The sequence below is a fragment of the Teleopsis dalmanni genome, chromosome 2 (genome assembly GCF_002237135.1).
Source record: "Teleopsis dalmanni isolate 2A chromosome 2, ASM223713v2, whole genome shotgun sequence".
Classification (NCBI taxonomy): domain Eukaryota; kingdom Metazoa; phylum Arthropoda; class Insecta; order Diptera; family Diopsidae; genus Teleopsis; species Teleopsis dalmanni.
Window position 1 is genome coordinate 130966 of NC_051847.1, and position 24347 is coordinate 155312.

At 31.8% G+C, this 24347-nt stretch overlaps 1 protein-coding gene across 1 annotated transcript in view; it reads right to left on the reverse strand.

Annotated features, from left to right (window-relative positions):
• Window positions 1-3435: 3435 nt before the first annotated feature.
• The window catches only part of LOC119682915 (kin of IRRE-like protein 1), a 37268-nt gene continuing 16356 nt past the window's right edge, over window positions 3436-24347 (reverse strand). Inside the window, exons 2-4 of the mRNA XM_038096461.1 lie at window positions 18705-19058; window positions 3555-3707; window positions 3436-3491 (exon numbers count right to left, since the gene is read on the reverse strand). Of these exons, the coding sequence (XP_037952389.1) occupies window positions 3436-3491; window positions 3555-3707; window positions 18705-19058 (563 nt within the window). The remainder of the gene's footprint in view (window positions 3492-3554; window positions 3708-18704; window positions 19059-24347) is intronic.

The window sequence follows — 24347 nt, forward strand, 5'->3', positions numbered from 1 at the left end:
ACACTCTTGGGTCAATTTCTTTTCGAAATAAATATGCAGAATTCATAAACATTTTCGTAGAGACCATGTTGTTCAAAATATATTTCTTATATACATTAATACTCATATACTGTTATATAATAATTTATTAGCGGACTAATTGGCCATTTAAATAAAAATAAAAAAACTATAATTTATTATTTAGGTATTTTCAAAAACAATTTATATTTTATTAAATTATTTTACCGATATATCGACTATCTTCGATAGTCATCCTCAAGGAAATAAAGATACAGATAAAGATGACTATCAAAGATAGTCGAAATATCGGAAAAATAATTTTGTAAAATATAAATTGTATTTAAATATAAATAATAAATTATAGTTTTTTTTTCTATTTAAATGACCAATTAGCCCGCTAATAAATTTTTATATTCTCATATACTCAAAATATTGTGATATATAGTTAATACCTAGCATTCAATTATATAGAGTTATTGAAGGGTATTCCATTTTTCTACTTTTTCGATACCAATTAAGTGTTTTCTTTTATTATTATTAAATAATATTTATATTTATAATTTATTAAATTTCTACTTTAATGGTGTAGCATTTGCAATCATTACCATATTGTTTACCAGTTTTGTATCAGTTTTAAGTTCTCATCATTTAACATCACAATTTTCCCATTACTCTTCTATGATATAAAATAAAATTGTTTTCGAATAAACATGTAAAATTTTGCAAATGTAAGATCTTTAAAAATATATGTATATCGAAAACATTGGCTGTCGATTTAACACATTTTTTGTAAAGAATTCAAAACATATGTATTTGATTCAGTAACTCAAATTATTTCCATAACCTTAATCTACGTTAATTTACCAATACTCACTCCATTTTTTTAAACAACACGCACATGAACATTGTTTTCTCGTTCCCTCCTACTAGAGAGAGCGCACACAATATGTTGACAGCACAGACGATAAAAACCTTGTACATTATAAACACACCTCTTTCGAGCTCATTCCCACTTAATTTGTTCTTATTGCTTATGTTTTCAAAACTAGTATATCACATAAGGATGATGTTGCTGTGTTCTTCTGCACTTTGCATTATAATCGCAATTTGTCATTTTGTCATTTCTTTATTATTATTGTTTACGAAGAGCGAAATTTTGAGGTACCAATCTTTTTTTAAATGAGTTTGTCTTTTGTGAATGACAACTAAAAATTATTGCCACAAGAGTGGCAGTAAAAATGCCACAAGAACACTAACGACGCCAACGCAATTTTAGCTATCATCAGTGTGCTGAATAGGAGCAAAAAATGTAGTATCACGTAAAGCAAGACAGCTCAGTTGACCCCGAAGAAAGATGAATACGCTTATCTGTATCGCAATCACTATTATCATTTGTGCCTGCACACATATCAGTAGTTTGCTTATGCAAACAACATGTGCCCTTAATCAATTCACTAATCGGCATATCTCTCACCTTACACACTGCCGCAGAGTGTAGCGTGCACTGAAAATGGTTCATGCCAAGCCATCAGTAATAAAATTAGCATTTTTGTAAATGTTGGATGTCGTATGGTTTCGTTGTTAGTGATTGTTATTCTTGCCTGAATTATGCAAGAAAAGACGCAGAAAATAAAAAGCAACTGGAAAATTGTCATTTAGCCAAAATCGGTAAGTAACTAACACATTCACTTAAAAAGGAAATTCTATAAAGGAACTACGTTGAGAAGTTTTCAGGAACCTCTCGATTCAGTGGCGAGTCTGTGGACGGCTTGATGACGGTTTTTGAGTTTTTGATTGGTTGCTTACATTGATTACATTTTCAGCCTTTATTTAATTTAAAATTTGACGCCACCATTTAATGCCTTCCGAGGACATTTGATTTTTTAAAACTGAGGCGCGTCGTTAAGGCAGCAGCTTAGGTCATTTTACTTCTGGTTTCACATTTACGCCAAATGTTCCTAACCCTCTTTGCTTTCCAGCTAAATTATTATTTAAATTTGAGTGCTTCCTGATTTGAACTTCTTATGTATTTATATAATTTAAGTGTGTGCAAACTTTAATTTGCATTAAATTAATATTAATACATCATTTGCACTAATTAAGTAAGAATAAAATAAACTACAACAGACACTCAACGCTTGTTAATTTTAACAAGGTCAGCTTTGAGCTTAAAATAATGTGGAAAATAAAAATTAGGTTATGTTATGCAATATTAATTCTCTCTGATCTCTTCTTTCTTTCAAACCTTTTTAACAAAAATAATAAATTCCTAGAATTTTTTAATAGTAATATTTCAAAATATATAGACTTTTTCGATGACTCTTATCTAAAATATTGTTTTTTCTGTATAAAATATGGTAGGTCTAAAACAGGATCTTTTTATATATGACACATTTCAAGATTAATATTGATTAAATTCTATCAATTTAAATTTCTTTTTGAACACATGGTTTTTACGAACTTAATACTGCTTAGTTATATCAAGATATCCATTTTAAAGCTAAATTAATATACATACATATATATATATATTTCTTAAATTCTCATTATTTTTACAGGTAACTGAAACAAAATATTTAATTCCAGCTTACATATGCTCCTTACATTTTCAAATTATAATTATAATTATAGTAAATTAGTTAATTGTTACATTGAATTCATCTCCTCATTGCAAGTTTGATGATAGATAAATTATTATATTCGTTAAGTAATCTTTCACTCTCGTTTCGCAAAATACTATTTAAAATAATATTCCTAAATAAATTTCATGAGAATTTCGATGTACTGGTACGTACAGTACAAAATTAAAAAAAAAGATTATAGAACGCAAACTCACTACATATAAAAAACTGTAGTTCACTTGCAAACTGACTTTTGCATTATTCGTTGTGTAACCCAATAATCTGTTACTTGTGATAAAATATGTTTACAAATGTAAAATCCATTCCAGCGCAAAAATAACAAATGTGACACATATGTAGACACGTCACAACAATCTCGAAATAATATAAACAACCGTTAAGAACAAGATTTTTTCACCCTTTTACCCCTCTTTGCTTGAATTTCCATTTGTAATCAATTTTCGCTTCATACATTCACATACATATTTATAAATTAGTTTACAAGACCGCGTCAGAATTTTCCACACGTACTTCTAAGTTTTAGTCCTGTTGCTGCTGCATGCTGCATAAAGCCTAATGCCAGAGTAAAGTCGACGACAATCATTGAAACTATAGCGACTATAACTAACAGATAACGTGTTTCGTTATGATGTAATACTTCTGAAAAGCTTTTCGGAATGTTAAATCAGATTTGGTGCAATATGCAGCAAATAACTGTATTCCACAAATATTTTTTAATTGCCCGACTATAGAATTATGTAAAGTATATATGGACAGTATTAATAGCGGTAGTCTATCTTACTACATCTCTATCTTACAGCAACATAAACGATGCAGAAACAATACTGAAATACATTTTTAAGCCACTAACTGAAGTTGAATGTTGAATGAAGATGACAGAAATAACAGGTATAGATGGACAACTTTACTTACCTGAATTATATTCCACATTTCCACGATACCAGATAATTTCAGCTTTAGGTTTCGCATTTGCCACTGTGCACTTTAGAGTTAGGTCTTGGTTTTCTCTGACTTCTACTTTTGAATTGGGCGTATATCCTTCGATTTCAATAGAAGACGGTGGTGCTGCAATTAAATAAAAATATGCAAGAATATTTTAATACATATTTGGGACTTTCTAAATTAAGTATTATTAGAAATAAGTCTCTTAAGGAATATAGTTAAAATACACCGCTTTCAAAAATGTAGTACATATATAAGTTCGAATAAAGTAGTTGAATGATGAATGGGTTTCGGAAAATTACAATTTTCTAGTCAATGCAGAATATGTAGAAACCTTTTAGTTTAATGAATTGTTAACTTAATAGAACAGTTTTCGAGCATCAAATGACTTGATTCCAAGTGGGAACCTACTCAATACACAGATTTTAACCTGCACTCAAAAAATCTTCGCATTTTATTTTTGTGAGATCTGGAGTATTTTTACTTTTGGATTATATTGTTCATCTGATGTATTTTATGTACCTATCATATTCAAAGGTTTGAAAAAATAATATAGCAATATTTCCACATTTTTTCAATATCAATTGCCTTGTTTTTTTGTTATTCCATGCGATCAAAGTGCAAAATTTACAAATTTATTTTAAACATAAAATATAAGTTTGATTTACTCAACTTAATACCATATCCCGTCACCCCGTTATCCCATCAAGCCTTCAAACAATATCCTCCTATAGAGTGCTTTCCACTTGTTGTCAGGAATACATGAGAGTCAGACAAAACATCACTTTAACTTCCAAATAAAACGCTAATGTATGTCTCGCCGTATGCTGACTTAACTGCTAGGATGTGTGCATCTGACATGTGTGTGTTCCATCTTAAGTTCCTTCTACTCTTCATGATGCGCCACAAAGTAACAAAGAATATACAAAACGTACACTCTTTTTCAATTTTTTACTTTTTTCCATTTCTCGCATTCCAACTTTATCCTTCTTAATATTTTTTTCTTTCTTCTTTCTACAATGATTCGCGAATTCACCACTGGTGCAGGAAGATTTTCCATTTTTTCAGTAAACATGCAATGTCCTTCAGGTGGCATTAAAATAATGCACATGCACTTAACTTTATAGAAGATATTTTCAATTTTGTTTTGTTTTATTCTTAATTTCTTTGTTAGTATTGCTTTTGCTCAACGGATGCTTGTTTGGTATACAATTTAACAGTGCACACTGGATTTAAGTGGAGCGTTTTAAACGCGTGTTGCATCCTGCGATAGAAGAAAGGAGAAATCATTTTGTTGTGTTTCGTTCGTTCTGTAATCACTAAGCTTTTGAGCTACGGTGTTGTCCTTGTGGTTGTATTTATTTCAACATCGCTGTAATGAAATTCACATTTAGAATAATAAACGCAACATTACAGCGCATCATAAGTGCCAAAATAAGGACGCCAACGGCGAGAGCAGTACAAAGGACATTCAACCGCAATCCGCACAAACTCAGAGTTGAGTTCAGTTGCATATAAATAAATTAAAAACAAAACTGTCTAACACATATGCAAACAGAGGAAGGCATTAATGCTGTGGTGCATGGTCGTGGCCGAGGCCGCGGCACTGTAAACACGTACTGTACAAACGCGAGGATGTCGCATGCAAAGAAGTTCCATGGTACGTGCCGCATATGGTTCTGCTCGGCTGATTGCGCTGATGTGAATTACTTGCTCCATGTGTCGTAACGTTTGTCAACGTGTCGTAATTTAGAATTTTAGAAGCACAAATTAAAAACGTCAACAGGAGGCTGCATCTCTGCAGTCATCTTTAACTCCATTTTGTTTATGCGAGTGTTTCTTATCTTTCCTCTTGCCTACTGACTTGCAAATTTGGCAAATGGTAATGAACAACTCTGAACAGTTACACGTTTGCTTGTCATTAAATAAATACAATTCTTACAGATAGTTTAGTTACAAATCAATTATATAAAATTTACTTTGAAATAATTATCTTATTGAAGATAAGATATAGTGAAGACAGGGTTACCCATTTTTTAGTTTAAACGTAAATAAAACATGCCTGTGACTGAGAATTTTGATTACAAAAACGTTAAATTATACGAATTATATAAATTATATTAAATAGTATATAAGTTATATGGGAAATTTCATGCACTACAAAGCCAAAACAGGACATGCTGTGTAACTTATAGCACCTGTGATTTATCTATGAAATTTATGAAATGTAAGGAATCACCAGCATTATAGCGGGTTCTCACAATCTTATAGAAGAAATTGTTAATAAATGATTTATATAGTAAAACGGCGAACATTAAACTAAATATATGATGGCTTAGACTGAATAATCCTTTATTATAACCAAGAATATATGAAAAAGCTTTACACAGCGCCTGATTTTTCCGTCACCTTCAACCCTAATTAACAAAAGTGCAGAGTTCATATTAATAATAACAACAATAATCTAGATGGACTCAGCGCAATAAGTGAAAGAGCACAGCTCAGCACAGATTAGAAAACAGCTCGAAATATTATATTTAAAACGCAAGATATAATTTTAAACACGTTATTGAATTCAAATTAAATTAAAACAAATGTTAAATTCAAATAATATTTGTTAATATTTTCTGTTCTCTATGATTGTCTCTATAGACATAGCCCACATTTGTCGCCATAGACAACACTTCCTACTGTCAATTTGGCTTAAAAGTACCTGCATTCCAGAAACGATAGCACCCGTGGCTACTTGAAAGCGTTCTTCAAACTTGACTTTTGTTGATTATTCGCATTATAGTATTTTCGATATCAAACATATTTGGACTTCATATTCCATATATATTTTAAACATTATTTTGTTGTAATAATTTGGAATATTGGAGAAGTTTTAAAGTTCTACTTTAAACATCCATTGTCAAACAGACTTCATCAAAAGAAGTTGATTACACTGAGATTATGCAACTGCTTTGGTGTGCGCTCGTACGGTTTTTTATTTGCCTAAAAGAATACGTAACAATGCAAACGGAAAACGGAGCTGTGTGACGAATTTTATTTTTCTTTGTTCCATTTGGAAACGAAGTCAAGCCAAATGGTTATTCTGGCAAGAGTAAATAAAGGATTTTCTTTGTCAAATTCAGATTTTATACAATTCTCTTTATTGCAACTGTACTCACAGTCGCCTAACTGCTATTGGCAGTATTGTCACATGTCAGTTAGCAACATTGCCGCCTTAGGCTGTTCCTAGAGCCAAAGAAACTTAAAAATTCGTTGACTTTTTATTGAAATGCAATAGTTGCATGTATCTCAATGTGCTATACTCTACACCTTTTTTGAGTTATTTGACTGAATAGACTATTTTGCATGTTATAAATTTTTTTTATTATTTTTTTTTCGGCTGCATTACATAAAAAATTATACTTCGTATACAGAACATTTCTGTGCTCTTCTTATAATTGCAGTCTCAAGGACAGTTTTTCATTTTGAGTTACTGAAAAACGAAATATTTTAGAATTGCTGAGAAGCATATTGAAATATAACAAGATTTCTTAAAACTTTCTTGTCACAAGAATCAGTAGATTCATTACACCACACATTGCTATAAGTAAGAAAAATGATAGGTTAAGATAAAAACAGTTAGTAATCTTCTAACATACTAAGTCTTATATCTTTTAAAGTACTTCCAAATAAAGAAAATAGTTTACGTTACAGCGTAATATATGTAAGTCCTCTAAACTATCTCAAAACCATGCTACTATGAAATTTACACTGTATCAGAATGCTGTTTCTTGTTTATATAGACTATTCACATAGATTATTCACATAGCAAGATGTAATGGAAATTTCAAGCAACTTCATTAAATCGGCATTGCCACTACAGTTTTATTAATTTCCTCAGTTGTTGAGAAACATGTGCACAACAAAATGTGTAATTTATGCAACTGTTTTTTTCCTTATGCCTAAAAGTATACAGTGACTTACATAAATGATATTGATATTGAGAGAAATTAATGTTAATATTTCTTTAAGAAATATTTTGGCAACAATAGAAATTTATTATAATCTAAAAATTTCTTTAAAATATTTTCTGTTTTTAGCAAAATAATAAATAAATGTACGCAGTTGGCGACATTGTTACTCATTTGATCATTTGTTTAAAAGAATATACAATAACAATAATTTATTTTTAAATATATTGAAAATTTTAAATTTGAGAAAAGACTTGAAAACGATCTATAACGGAAAACTAATTATTTTTTTTTAAAGAGTAGACGTGAAAATTGCCCAACAGCCGGTACTGCGGCCAGAAGAGACCTATTGTACCAGTTTCACTATTGATTAAACAAAGCCCCTTAAAGCTTTGTGAATAAAGTCTAGAACTAAATCTAGAGAAGAGTTCTTTATCTGCTCTGGTGACAGAAATTCTTTATGAAACAGGTTTCTTCTGTGCGTTGTTAAAGCTGGACAGTCACAAAGAATGTGCATGGTTGTTTCCTCATCTTCGAGGCATAATCTGCATTCCGAGTTAGCAGATAATTGTAGTTTATGAAGATGATATTTCAGACCATAATGACCTGTAATGAAACCCGTTACCAACTTTAAATTACATTTTGAGAATTTAAGAATGTCTTTGTAGGAGTATGATGTTATGTTATCAGTGCTTTGCTTTGTCTGAGTCCTGGAAAGTTTACCCAGTACTTCAGCCGCATATGATTTTCCATTTCCTTGATAATCTGTTTTGTACTGGCCCAGTTTATTCCACAAAAGGGTTAAGGGCCTATAAAAGCAGTTTTTGATGCTGGCTAGCTCATCAGCTTTTTCATTTCCCAAAACTCCTCTGTGGCCCGGAACCCAGTAAAGGCTTACCTTATTCCGAGCTGCAAGTGATTGCAGAAGCTCGCAACACTCAAGGACCTGTTTTGATTTGAAAGTCCAAGAAGAAAGAGCTTTAATAGCAGCCTGGCTGTCAGAGTAAATAATAATTTTCGAGCCAGAAGATTTTTTGATTAAATTGGATTTTACGCATAAGCTTATTGCGTGGATTTCAGCTTGGAAGACACTCGGCCATGTGCCCATTGCCTCCGAAATGCTGGTGTTGGGTCCATATACACCAGCGCCAGTACCTTCATCCATCTTTGATCCATCTGTGTACCAAACCAAACTTTTTGGGTCAACCTGTGGGCCTCCATTCTCTCACGTTGAACGTGATGGTAGGTGTACCTTAAATTTTTTGCCAAAACGATGGAGTTCTGTTGTATAGTCCCCATCGCATTGAGGAATTTTATGTGCTCCAAATGTTTTTAATATTGTTGTATGACCATAGTCAAGACAACCCTTGTTCATGTGGAGTTTTAGTCGAAGCGCAACGGAAAACTATACTCTTAGTCAGATTCCGATGGACAGTTTAAAATATTGCATTCGGCCATGGAAGATCAGTACAATATATATAATTTCAGCTAAAAAGAATATTTGCAATGTTGCATTCACTGCAAATGGGTGCGCATATCAAATGAAAACTTTTTAAATTTTAAAATAAGAAATACGGGAATTGCTCAAGCATTTTGAGCAGTACACAAAATAAAGAAAGCGGCAGAACGTTGTATAAGTAGCACTTGGAATCAACTCGCCTGCTTAAGCAAACAATGGGGTAAAATAAAAATTTAATATTGTAACATATTTCCTGTTGCTGGTACGTAAGCTACCGTTGCATGCAAAAGCCATACAAAAGCCATGCAACATGCCGCGTCATTCCAAAGGACATGCTTGTATGAGCAACAACAATGCATTTGCCAATAGTGGCGGATGCAGAAAGTAGTTGAAATCAAGTTATAGTGCCATAGCTATGGGATAGCTACCCATAGCAGCTGAGTAGCATTTCAGATGGAAAATTGGCAAATCTTTTTCAATTTTCAGCGCAAACAATTTTTATGAAATGCCTAAACAAAAACGTGAATTCCTTTTTCTCTGTTCTTACTGAATTTTTATAACACTATAAGTAACATAGCACTATCTGATTTGGCACAAATATAATGATGTACCTTCATTGAACGCTTTACCTTCATAATTGTGCTGACAACTAGTAAATTCTATCACACTCAAATTGCTATTGTCATATAATTTGATTATCGGCATATAGAAGTTCCTACGTGCTTTGTACATAACTTCAGAACTTGCTACCTTGCACTTCAATTTCATATAAATTTGAACTTTGAACCGCCTTTATATTCTAATAAGCCATAAAATCACAGAATAAAAGTATACAAAACTTCTTTTTTATTGAATTCGAATAAATAGAGTAGAAAAACAGAAACATATGCACTATATACGTAATTTAACATAACGAATATCAGCCTCACTATAAGTATAAGCAGAAATACTGTAGGCATTCCTTTAGGAGCACATTTTCAAGTCTATAGATTGTTGTGCCTCACAATTGGTTCCTAATCGTGATAAGTTAGTAAATTATAATAACGCAACAAGCTGTAACTTAGCAAAATACTTTGTTTCATTTCGTATAACATTCTCATGTATTAAGGACGCGTGTAATTGCATGGTATACTTAAGGCACACGTTATTGTATCTCATTTTATCAAGTTATTGTTATTCTACATTCAGCTCAACTATCACACTGCAGACCAGTTCAATGTTTTGTGCTGTTTTTATACTTACTACAACAGAGGTTCACATTGCCTGTGCATCTCAGCCTAGCAGCCAGCAGTTGACGGTATTGCTCCAAAGTTGCATTAGCAAAAGGATGACTAACGAATACATATTTTGACTCCTTAGACACGATACATTGCTATGATTTCAGTCGAACAACTGCTACGAGTCTTCTGCAGAAAATTTAATTTTGTCTCGTGAATATTTCACATTTGTGTGTCCTTATAAATTAATATGCTGCGCTGATTTGGAGTTGTGACTTCCTGTACTCGACTTCACATGCACTTAATGCAAAATAATGGTTATGGCAGAATGCAAGAAAGTTTTAATAAATGCAATTGATGTTTATTATTTTCATCACAATAACTGCAATATGTGAATGCAATTCGACTTGGACGGGAAAAATAAATTTCAGTGCAATAAATTGAATTGTTTCTGAGTTAAGATATCGAAAGTAATTTTCTTCACCTGCTTATTTACGCAAAGTCAAATACATAAAATTCATTTTCACATTTATTTTCATATCATATGAGAATAAAAAAAGTGTTTTAATATGAAGATAGTTACAAGTAGAGTTAGACAATAAAGTTATTATTAAAGTTACTGTCTCTGGTATATCGCAAATATTTCTACAGTTTATCTTCGCTCACAACAATAAAATTAATTTTATCCAATGTAGTATATTTTTTTATTAACACTTTTATATATCTTAATCATTTTTATCCTTTAGACACTGTGAAAAGTGCAATATAGACCTATAGAATATTTCGATACATTATAAATGTACTTATGGCTCAATTTTGACTGTCATGTCACCGTTTAATTTTGCGATGAAGTGACGCAGCTTGTATCAATATCTCATGTGCAAATCATTGAGTAATATGTAATAAGTTCTTTTTCAGCCGCCAGAGAAAGTTACTGAATTCCTCATAATCCATAATCACTTCAAACGACTGTATGAATAAATCAGTCTGTATGTTCATTTCTATCGGAGTTTCTTTTAATATTTATTAATTTTTTTTGTTGAAGCAAAAAGAATCCATTTCCAGAGTTTCAATTTATTGTGCTGCTTGATAGAATTTGGGGTACTCTTATTTACACCTAGTATATCAACAGTCAGATGTCTGTCGCAGCGCATACTAATCGAGAAAAGAAATTCCTGGCAATAAATGTGCATATAAAAACTTAAATTCGTTTAAGATGACTTAAATTAAGTAAAGGAAATCTTATTTAAAATCATACCTCAAATTAATTTGTGTAAATTAGGAAGAAAAATGTGTCTACCTTTTTTCTCTTACTTACTCTCTTTGCAATGTGTAGAATAAAAAGGTGGGTTGCCTATACTAAGGTATGTACTGAATATTACATTGTAATGTAGTATGAATATTTGTCATAAGGTCAAACTATGTATTAATTCCGCTTTTTCAACTTTAAACAAATTTTGCTATGCTATGCATTTGCTATGCAATGTTTCTGAAAGGAACGAAATTGTGACTCTGGAGTTCATTTTTCCAAAATCAATCCATCAAATAATTAATCAATTAATTAATTTATTAATTAATTATTTCATTTGATATTAAACTTGTACATCATTTTAATGATTATATTGTTATGTACTCCTGCATAGATAAAAAAAAAAAGTATTTAAGATCAGAAATTTATTTTCATTTTTTTGAATATATTTTCAATGTTTTTGGTTTATATGAATAATTTTGTATTTAAATCATTTCAAACATAATTTTTATGTTTATGTTTTATGAGAAATTTATTCAATTAACCAAAAAAATAAAAACAGCTACTGTATTCAAACATCTTTCACATACAATTCATTTTTGATTGATAAGGAATTTATAATGATTTCCGAGTATCACTAAACCGTAGGTATCATTATATAATATCACCTTACTACAATATATACATATCTATCTTTTAGCGCTTGAGATAACAATAGCAATGTAACCTTCTGAAATTCTAGCATTTATTTTAAAATGCCTTTAATTAAATATTATAGAAAATTAAAAACTTATTGCTGTTTGAAAAATCCTTTATTTTCTAAAATTCCGAATATTTAATTCAAATTTTCAATTTTTCGTCAATTATTAATAATAATTTATATCCAGCTATAGCTAGTTACACGTTACCACTCAGAGTTTAAAGCATTGCAAAGCAACTTAAGTTGAAATTGGATTTACCAAATATTGAACACCATGAATGCAGTAGAATATCGGTTAAAATATTTTTGAATCTTCTTGAAATTTTATGTAAGTTTTTTAATAAAAAAATTCTACTGAAAAGTGCTAAAATTGTTACAGCTATTACAGTTATCAAATAAAAAGAGGATAAGTGAAAATATGACATATAGTTGCAGACCAACATGTAAGCAAATTTCTCATTAATATTATATTTGCTAAGTAAAAGTAAAAGCTCATTTGAAATTCCGACATGATGCTGTCATTAATTTTAAACTGCTTCTACTATATATATAGTTTCTTGTCAATTTTGACTCTAACACAATTATAACATGTAAAGTATTTTCCCTCAATTTTTCATAACAATTTTTTCCACTGCAGAAAAATGACGAAACGCGTCAGGTTCCATAAGATAGTAGCTCTTAATAAGACTGTCATTGCCAACGTTCAGTTCAGATATGCAGATTGCAATGTTCTGGCCATAATGTGGCCGAAAGTTAACCGCACCCTACTACTTTCGACAATACGAATATATAAAAAAATTGTTTTCGTATATACAAACAATATATTTATGGGCCAAAATGAAAACATTCCAATGCACTAGAACCATACACAAATATATTTACTTGACACAGGAGCCGGCGCATGAAGAGTTCATGTCCGGTACCCAAGAAATTTCAAGGAATTTCGTGTTCTGAAAATTTAATAAAGTTCGGCAAAGAGTTATTAAATGACTTTGGCTTCCCTTGCATAAAATCAGTAAATTTTATGCAAATTTTTGCCCTCTAAGGGTTAAGTTCCGAAGAAAATTTTTGTTTTTGATAAAGTAATATTTAATATGTCAGCTATGAGTTCTTTTCCAACAGGACAATCAAGTTTTAAGAACATTCTTTTTGATATGCAATTGAAACGACTTTAAAGTAGAACATTACATTAATTGCATTAAAATTGGAATTCAAAATCTATTTATATGTATAATCTATGTCCATCATTATCATACAGGTTGCTTTTTGCTGAGTTCTTCAGTTTGATCATTTCTGAAACTAACTTTGTCATGTCTCTCTGATTTAATTTCTGAAGACAGTTCCACGTAAGCTTTAAGATTGCATCGTTTGAGCTCAGCACTCAAACGACATCATCATGGCTATGCCCTGTCTTTTGTTACCATTGCAGAGACTACACATGTAGAAACTGTAACAAGAAAACTGTGATTTGTTTCTGTCTTTACTGCAGTAACTCAAGTGAATAGTTTAATATCTTTGTGATAGAAAACATGATTACTGTAACTATATGATTATCAATTTATTTTAGGATGAAAGTGAAGCTATGTGGTATGAAAGATATGTGGTGTTCTGTTTTGATTTCACTGTGCGAGAAAATTTTTAGGTGTTTAGTTTCTTCAACTGGCTTCTAAAATCCTTTGATTTGCCCTCTTTAAATTATATGCCAGCAATCCTCAATTTTTCGACACTCTTAAAATTAACGTATATATTTATTGAAGTAAAAGTTTGATTTCTTGCACAATTGTGGTTTACTTATGCTTACTTCAAAACGAATAACTGTGTACGACATACCATTTTCTGTCTAAAACTTAGCCGAAATTATCTACAATAATTTGATATTATATAGTAATTGATTGTATCAAAAGTCTACCATTAACATTTAACTTCATCTAATTCTAACAGAGAAGCCTTACAAAAAAGAGACTTTCAGGTGATGTTGATGGAATCGCACCCTAAATTAAGAATGTGTGGTATGATAGTCGACATCCGTTTAGACAATTTTGTCGTTAACTACTAAAATTTTTTTTATCTAATCTACATTGCGTAAAATTCGAAATTTCAAGTTTTAATTTATTCGAAGTGTGGCACAATTTCCTAGACAAGTTTAAGCATTTTTTGCTAAACTTCCATACTTTTTAAAATTAATAATAGGAAACTTCTGGTCTTCGGTGTGACTTTGTGAATTGCTCGCAATATTCTTCTTCACAGTCAGGACGAAACCTCAACTAAAGCAAAGCAAACAAGCAATTCAACACGAAATTTAAAATTTTCTGCGCTTCAAGGTATTTCATCTGAGGAACCTCTAGCGAAGCATTAAAACTTTTTGCTTTTATCCTACAAAGTTGCGAGAAGAGAGCAGACAATAATAGGCAAAGGTAGATAGAATAAGTAGAAGAACGATTGCAGCAGAAGGAGTAGCAGGCACTTGTATTTCGCACAGGAATCAAGCAAGGAAAGCTGCCCGCCCCCAGCCGAGAAAATACAATTAAAATGTACTGTGTGCATGTGAGGGCGTGTGCGTGTCAAGTGTTGGCTTGCGTAAACATGTTGCATGCAGCAGCTTTGTACTTGCCACAGCCTTTGTTTTTGTCTAGCTTGAATTCCTTTTGAGATTGCAACTTTTCCTCACACACAACGTTCTTTTATATGTTTTTGATATAATTTTTAGTTTTATTCACGTTTTTTTTCTCGGATATTTTAATTATCGAAGCGCACGGCATAATTAACTAAACAACATTACGTACCGCGCGCTTCAACCGCCTAACCCCCCTGGCGTAATTGTACTTGTTCACTTATACTATGCTAAGCCGATCAAATCGGTAAAAGTACAAATACTTATATTTTTCTTACAGATTTGTTAGGCACATAATTAAAACTAAAAGTCTCTGAAGGTTACTTTGTTAATGTGGATATCTTTTTTGTGAAAGCTCTAAACTCACAAGTTTCAATTTCAGAAAAAAATGCATTCATGTGCTCTTATTCATTAGATACGAATATGAAACTTATGATTCATATTTGCATTTTTGTATAAAAAAGCAATTATAGTTCTAAAGGCGGTTTTTGTTTTTTTAATATTTTAAACTTTTATTTCGAACGGTATGTGTGTGTATCTCCATACGTGTTTCGGCAAATTCGCTTTTGCCTTCATCAGCAGAATTCCTAATATTAAAAACATCTAGAAATTTTCAAACTATTTACATGTGTTATTTAATTTTAATTTTGCTTGGATTTTTGTCCTTGCAGGAGGTACGAAATGGTGGCGGGATTGGTCTGGTTTTGTTTTATTGTTGTTCAGGCTTCATTATACACAGGTAGTTTAGTCGACTGGTTGTTTGTTTTTGGGATATATTCAACAAGCCATAATGATACGTTGTCCTTATCACCGTTGTAGTTCCTTCCAAATATTGGAGAGATCATCCCAAACTATATTTTGTGTAGTTTGTTAGGAGGGCATTTTCAGAGTTTCTCATAATTAAGGAGATAGGTCTCCTTGCCTCAACATTTTTAGTGAGCGGAAGTATTTTAAAGACGGTCATTGAGAAATTTCAAATTCACAGTCTTGAAACTATTTATAATAAGTATTTTTATAAGAACTGCTTTTATCTTATATATAAAAATGAATTGTAAGCGCATAACTAAACAACGCGTGGGCCAATTTGGTCAATTCTTTTCTTTGAAATGTTCGTTTAAGTCCAAGGATGGTTTTTACGGCGAAAAAAAAATCGAATTATTGATATTCAATAAAATTCATATTACATTACAAACACTCACTTTTGTCGAAGCAACATCATTAGTATTTCAAATATTTCAAATTTCAAATATAATTAAATACTGTTATTACTATATGAACTGTAAATAATTAAAATACTAATATTTTACTGAGTTTTCTTTTTATATCGTGTTTTGTACAAAGTGTTTAATTAACTATGATCACTAATTAGTGCATGTGACACAATTTATATTCGATATGCCTCCTGTAAGACGAAGTAATTTAGGTAGAAGAACCCGAAATGCTACAAACCAAACTAATTCCCGATCTAATCATACTGCACAAGAACGTGACGGCCGAAATGAACTTGAGAGAATTCGGATATCACAAACGCATGAAGCGCGAGTGCGACATACAACTTATAATCGCGCAAGTTTGAATCGAGCTGCTTTCAGTTACGATGTGTCCATTGATAAAGTAACTATCAATGTGTTGCTATTGGATCAATGAACTCGGTTTGCTCACATTGTAAGGCATTGAAATACAAATATGAAGCGAATGGATTGTGTTGCGCAAATGGCAAAGTGCGATCAAAAAAATCGATTTATTACTAATTCAAAATTGGTCCAGCCGTTGTTGAGTTATGCGCTTACCAACACTTTTTTGATTCATTTTTACATATAAGAAGACAAGAACATAACCAGAATAGATGAGTTTGTGTGTTGTAATAAGTTATTGATTATTGTAGGTATGTTTATTAAATCTGTTATAATCTAATATGTTTTGCATTAGTTTAAGCAATCTTAAATAATGAAATGTAAACAAAATTTAGTTAAATAGAAACTGTCAATCGTGTCGGTCATATTTACTTCAAAATCCCCATGATTTCCTTTGCAGATCATTATCTCAACTATCCAAGCGAGCCACCCACTTTTTATATGTTTATCACCTTTAAGTTTCCACTGCCCCTTTAGAATATTTTCCAATCAGGTTTGAACCCTAAGTTCGCCTCTTAGTTTGAAACCCCCTGGCAGACATCCCAGTCGCGGTTTTTTAGTGGATCCCAGAAGGGTGGCCAAAGTTCTTGATACTTTGAAGATTCCCGAAGATACTTTGGTCCCCCGAGCTGAACCCCACACACCAGGGTGACTGTTCTGTTCAGGAGATTTTTTTGCCCCGACTATAAAATAGGTAGGAACAAAAAACTGTCACATTCCAAATCTGTTTGACAGAACGAAGTCTATCGGGTCCGCAAGTTATTAATATAAAAACATAAAAAAAACAATTTTCGATAAGAAAACAATTCCTAAAGTGAAAGTGCATAAAACATTAATTTGAAATCCAGATCCAAATTGAGACCAAAAATATTATCAGGGTCATAACTATACATTTCGATGATAGCAAGAAAAATTACTACACATACCAACTGAAGAGAAGCACAGGCCTGCCTTGTTGTCGTTAATAAAGATATTGAGTCAGACATAGAACCCACCGAGTTTACAAATGTCATAAGCGAGAAAAGGTTTAGCGGTATACCATTTATAAATATTGTTAGTGAAGATAAAATCCTGCAACCCATGTTGCAACCCTTTACTTTCCACAAACGAAATGGTCCAGCGCAATGCACAAACTGCCAAGAGTATGGCTATATTAAGGATGTGTCGAGCTTTACCATAGTTTCGAACTCGATTAAAAAGCATTAAGGGAACTAAGGAACTCACTTAATACTTTTCACACTTTTCACTAATTAATTTCTTTTAATTTGTAAAAGGACCCGAAGCTCCTTGGCATCTATATAGCCTTAAAAAGGGTTGGTAAGGATTATAATAATGTGAAAACAAAAAATTGCACAAAAATTTTATCGTAATTATCGGGAATAATAGTTCCAATTTTTCCAGACTTAAATTTTTGAAATTGAAATCTATAAAAATCATTAACAAATTCACAACTCTTTCATTACTGTAGCTATAGTTGCTTTTAGCCATAATTTCTTGTACTTTTTAAAACCTAATATTCATGTTAACCTTAGGACGGACTAAGATTATTAAGTAATAATGAAAGAATCAATTTAGTTAAAATGTTGACTACTAAATCAATTTACAAACGTATTTGCGTATCAGTAGTAAGAATAAGAACGACATTTTTTCCTGCATTATCAATAACAAGAATTTGCAGGGAAGTGTTTTCCATTCAATCAATTTTATATAATTTTCGTTTCTTTAAATTGCAAATGTGAACTCACTTCCAGGAGCAATTTTGCAGTGTTGCAGTTGTTGTTAATGGGGATAACGCTGATGTGCCCCAAATTGCTGCTCAAGTGCAGAATAATTTTTGTATCGCAACTGGCTGACAGCAGCAACAATTAATCGCACAAAATGAAAGAATGGAAAGCAGCTGAACCGTCGAATTCTGTATGCAACACGGCAAGGATTGTACGTTTTAGTCATATCTCAAGGATTCTTAAAAGGTGCATCATAGAAATGGTATTTATTACACAATTAATTTCAAAAAGTGCTGAGGATGATAGTTGTTCTGAAGAGTGCAGATTATAACAGATGCAGCCAGTAAAAGTGTATCTCTCTGTACTCACGTCAACGACACAGCAACTTAAGATGCATTCGCCATTGTTTTTCCACTTTTAATTTGATTCATAATAAACATTGTAGATAGTAACAGATGTAAAAATAAGGGTGTACAAACATCGCAACAAATTCATTTAATTGTCAAAGCAAAAATTAATTTTGAAAAAAAATAAATATTCAAAGAATGTCAGTAAAATACTTACAAATCACAGTCAGTTTAGCATTTGCCCTTATCGCTGAGTTAAGGCGTGCAGGTCCCACTTGACATTGATATTCTGCATCATCCATAATACTAACATTTGATATACGTAAATTATAAATGCCCCTTTTGCGGTCTCCAAGCACTGAGTAACGTGGAAAGCCAGGTATCACTGCTGAAAACCCCAGAGCAAATCCATCTTTAGTCCACTGAACGGCACCTGCCTGATTAGAGACTTCACAACGCATCATCGCCTCAGTACCTTCAGTCACTAGCAAGTCAACTGGAGTTTCACGAAACTTTTGTTGTTGCGCTGTGCAATGTACAGGGCAGTGCATTAATAGAATTACCAAAGAAACTGTAAAGAAAGAAATTACAGGGAGATTAACTATTTTATTTCTTATAATTTTGCAAACTAGAAAAAATCTATTTTTGTTGTGGTCACATAGTGTACTGAAATTTTGAGCATAAAAATCGATAACAACGTAACCCTCTTCATTTGAACCGAAGTTTATGCATTCAAACCGACCAAAGTTGCTGTCAGCATAGAATCCTTTACCAACCTTCATCGTGTCACAGGACAACTTAATTAAATTTCACATCGAGCATTCGCGACTATAATAAAGCGCAGCACATTTGCGTGGGTTGAAAAGTGAGTGCGTAAGTGACAGAAGGTGGTTCTTAAGATGTCTCATGGAAATCTACTTCTGAACGAAGCCAAATAGTAAATAACAAAACAACTTCATTTCTATTAACAACATGATTTTCATTTTCGAAATGTTTAGCACTACTTGAGAGCAGTAAAACTGCTCCAAAAAGGAATGTGTGCAGTGGAAAATTCGATAGGGGCCGCAGCAAAACTTTTCTCTTGGCGGCGTGTTTTATATGCAAAACTAAATTTAAATTTAGTATCAATGAAGCTCAATAAAGCACTGTGCAATTCGATACCATAAAATTAAAAAATAAAACAACAGTTTGGTTTGGTTTCGCCCATAGGGCATTTACCTCAATTTTACTAACAAACGTTTTTAAGATAACTAATCCGAACTCATAAGTATTAATGAAGTTTCTAGGGATGGACTTTAGGTAAACAACTGCTTAACAGCTGATTTAGGTAAAATAAATTCAAGATCTGAACCGATCGACTTCTTAAAAAGATATGTTATCTTTTTTCTAGTATTTAGCTATATTAATCTGTTATATTAATCTGTTCCCATCTTGCCAAAACCCAAGTGTAACCAGAAATATATAGACACGTTTTAAGAATCAACTGCCCACTTCCTAATATATTTAATGAATGCAACTGATTGTGACATAAATCAGTAAATGAATTGTAAATGTTGCATACGATATGAGTGCTACCATACCCTGATACGTTGAGAAATTTTAATACTAAGGTTAATAAAAATAACACACATACCAATGTAAAAAATTAATGATTTTAAAACGATCAAATTAGAAGATAATCGTTTCTTTACACTCCTATAATTCTTAATTATTCACTTCCATAGGAAGATGCAGTATTAAAAAATTCTGTTTATCATTGACTTAAGTATTTGCCATTTGCAAGTAAATACTTGCTTCGGTACATGAATGTTCTACTCTATATAACAATATGGTTCGTCATTCCAGGGATGGGTACATACTTCATCAGACCTTTAGAAATGTAAGACATATACTGAAGACCCTAGGTGTATAAAGGTCTGCATTCGTAATATGTAGCAAAATGTAGCAGAAGAGGAACATTGAAGCAAAAGAACAGCAAAGCAATTAAATTCAGGAAGAGCGAAGTTTAATGAAAATTAAACAAAACGACAACAGAAGAGTTTAGTTGCAGTAAAAACTAAAGCAGCGCAGCCTCGGCAAACTGCGAAGTTTTGTACACACAAATACAAAAGAAACAAGAATCATATTTTCACTGTTGTCCCTAAAACCAAATATTTTTGTTTTTAAAACAAAACCGCTTCAAAAAAACTGAAAATAAAGCGAAACACTTAACGCAACTCAACACAACAATCAGGAATATAACCCAGAAAAACAATACTGCCTGAAGCAATAGCGCAAATACACATCGACTACAGGGGGTGTAGTGAGTCGGGATCGAACGCTCAACACATTTCATTTCTCTGCTCTTATGTGCTCTGTTTCATTGGCCGAAAGCATTAAAATGGCTTTGTCTGCTTTGGCTGCCTCTGTACGTTTTACTTTCCGTATTTTGTTTAGAAAACCTCACGAAACTTAAATCCAAATTTGAATTTAATGAAAACGAAGAACGAGGGACTTTGGCTTTAAAGGGAAGATGTTAATTAGATTTGAATTAGAGCAGCTGTATATCTATAGCTCTTGATAGTAATGCCAACAAAGATGCTATAGTATGAGAGACATACAGTGCTGGCAGATATTGCATGTTGTATTGGTCATGCATAGAAATTCGATGAATTTGGACACACTTTAAAGGTAAATTATTTAGGTTACTCTCATGCATAAGACTGCGAAATGTTCTACATAAGTAGCTAAATTTGATTTTACAATCGCATTATTCTAAAAGCAATTTATGCAAATATATTATTATTAATTATTGTTTTTCAGGATTTTAACTTTTATTTCGATCGTATTTTTTATATATTCCTATACGTATTTCGGCAAATTCGCTTTTGCCTTCATTAGGAGAATTCCTAATTTTTAAAGTATGTATATGTAAGTGTTGCTGAAAAAGCTACGCTTTTTTTATAGTGAAAGAAATGACATACACAAAATTTAATTAATTTTATTGGAATTTGGCTGATCATACAACGCTGTTTCGATTATTGTTGACAAGTACGCATCATCAGTGGTCTTAGGAAATAATTGAATTTTAATTAGTTTGCCTATAGTCCGTATATAATTTGTTTCGATTGCAAGTGCCAGGCTTAGAACTCGTGCCTGTCAAATTGAAAGCGATGACTAATCGTGTTTATCTACAAGTAGCTAGTTCCAGGTTTCTTGTCACTTTTTTATTTAATGACATCAACCAAAGCACTTGCCGTGCTTTAAATTAGAACGAACTTATAAACTACAGCTTTCAATTCCTTGAATTTGTGTTTCCAAATAAAGCTGTAGTTTATAAGCTCATTCTAATTTAAAATCTGGTTTTGTTGTTCAGGCTTCATATGCGCAGATAGTTCTGTCAACTGGTTGGTAAGTAGTTTGTTGATAGTTAATAAAATGTACGTAGAAAGCAAAAATATTTTCAAATACCATAAATACCTATAAGAATTCAGAGTTTAATTAGATATTGTTGTATCCCTTTACTTATCTTATTATATGACTGTAATTATAAATGCAATTCTGGCTGGCAATATTGATGGAATAACAGTCTCTACGAACATTTTTAGAGCTATATATAGAAAGTCACGCAGGCACCATGATGAAACGAGAATGAATTTTTTTGTCAAAAAATCACCATAGGCAAATAAATTATTCAAATTGTTTGCCGGACGAAACATGAAATATTCCATAAAACCCATAGAAAAAAAACAAAGAATAGAATAGATGAATGGACACAAATTAGCAAAATCATGAGACAAAGCCGTGTGGGAAATGTGCCATTTTATTTCACTCCATGACTTCAATAACAAAATATTTACAGCAAGAAGCACGAATAAAATATGGACCTACTTTGCTCCTGTACATTTAGATCATCTTAAACTACACACATCTGTTCACATCAATTGGCAAGTTAGGCAACTTCCACATGAGTGTCTGTCGTCATCCACGATGATAAACTAGAGAAAATTGTGGAGCTAAGCGTCCACTCATCAAAAGTCGCACAAGTTAATTAGCTCGTTGGACAAACGAGACACAACTTTAGAGCACTCGGTTGCATTATACAGCACATTAGCGGCCCACAGTGCTCACTCGTGTAATTAACTTTTGCTTTTAATCAATGCATGTAAGCATAATATACATGTATTCAATATTATTTACTAATAATATATATTACATTAATTTATATTACTTAATAGGTATTTGGGGGTTTTCGGGTTAGGCTAAGGCTCTTATGCACTGCCACCAGTTTGATCTAATACCAACATTACTTAATAATAACCCCATACATGCTAATCCAGAATTTTAGTCAGTCTTGTAAGAAAGGAACATGTTTAATTGTTGTATGTTTTTTTACTAAAAGCATGTAATAAAAATACTTTGAAATTAGAATTTTATTGACATTTGGAAGCATCTGACACAGTACAACAATTTTTAATCAAATAAGCTTACACCTAAACTGATTAAATTAAAATACGATTTTACATACATATCTTGTATGGGAATTTACAAAATTAACCAGTAAATGCTGCTTCTGACAAAAAACTGGTCTTACTTAAAACATACAATACAACACATATACCTATACATACGTATATTTTTTATCACTGCATCATGACTGTTCAATAAGATAAAACTAATCGTGTTACAAAGTTTGTTTAAAAGCTACCCCCGAAATAATTAATCCTTAATCCTTCTGATTAAGAAGCTGACTTTGTATAATTATTCTACTGTGACTTTATACTTCATCGTTCTCATCACATCATGTTACTGTTAAAATCTACCAAAAATATCTCAAACTGTGGGCATTTATCAAAAATGAATTAAAATTAATTAATTTCTTGCTAAACAATTTCGCATAAATTAAAATTCCAAACCTGTAAAGTTCCACGACAACTCAACTATTTCAATATCATAGAGAAATTGAAAATAAATCAACCCAAATGCATATACCTGCCGTATACTGAATAAACATCTTCTCACAATTTATGGCTATAAATAAATTAATAATTTACCAAAGATAATAAAGTAAAACGAATTTCAACAAATACTGAACTGAAATTAGCAAATTTAGAAACTAAACTCAAATTAAGAGTATAGGAAGCGCTGAGCACTATGCTTAATAAGTTGTTAAATATACGTTAGTAGTGCCGCCAACTTCTACTTATATTAAGTATCCTTGAACTGCTCTTAAGGAATTTTACTCAAAAACTTGCTGATGTTTCTCCCCTTGTAAATTTTGTAAAAGAATTTCTTCGAAACTTTAACACTCAAATATAAGAAGAGAACTGCTATAATATCTTACAGCCTGTGGACTTTAGTTTGACGCATGGGGTCAAGTTTCTAAAGCATATTTAAAAAAAAACTAAAATAGATGCGCACCTTGTCTGAAAAAGAAGTGCTTTTTTATTATAAGGACATGAAATCAAAATTGGATTAATACTTAATCATAATTGTTGTTTAAGCAATTCCGAAATATAAATTAAATAGAATAGATGCGAAAACCACCCCCTAATAAAAGCATTCCCGAATTGTTATGTTTGCATGGCTCTAATTCAATTGCGAAAACACAACAACATAATTATAAAATGCAACAATTCTTAGAAAAGTAATAGTTTTGCTTACATTGCCTTATTGTTCTTTGCGATGTTACTAAGCATGGCCAGCTTAAATTGTAAATTCTTAAGAATAACAAAACCATTTCTCCCTCAATTAAAAATAACAGGGATAAATAAAACATTTTATTTGCATATAGTATTTTTAATCAAATTTAGGGCAAAACCATGTCATATTTAAAAATTTCGTATTAAATTCGTATTACAATACCAAAATGAGCAAACTC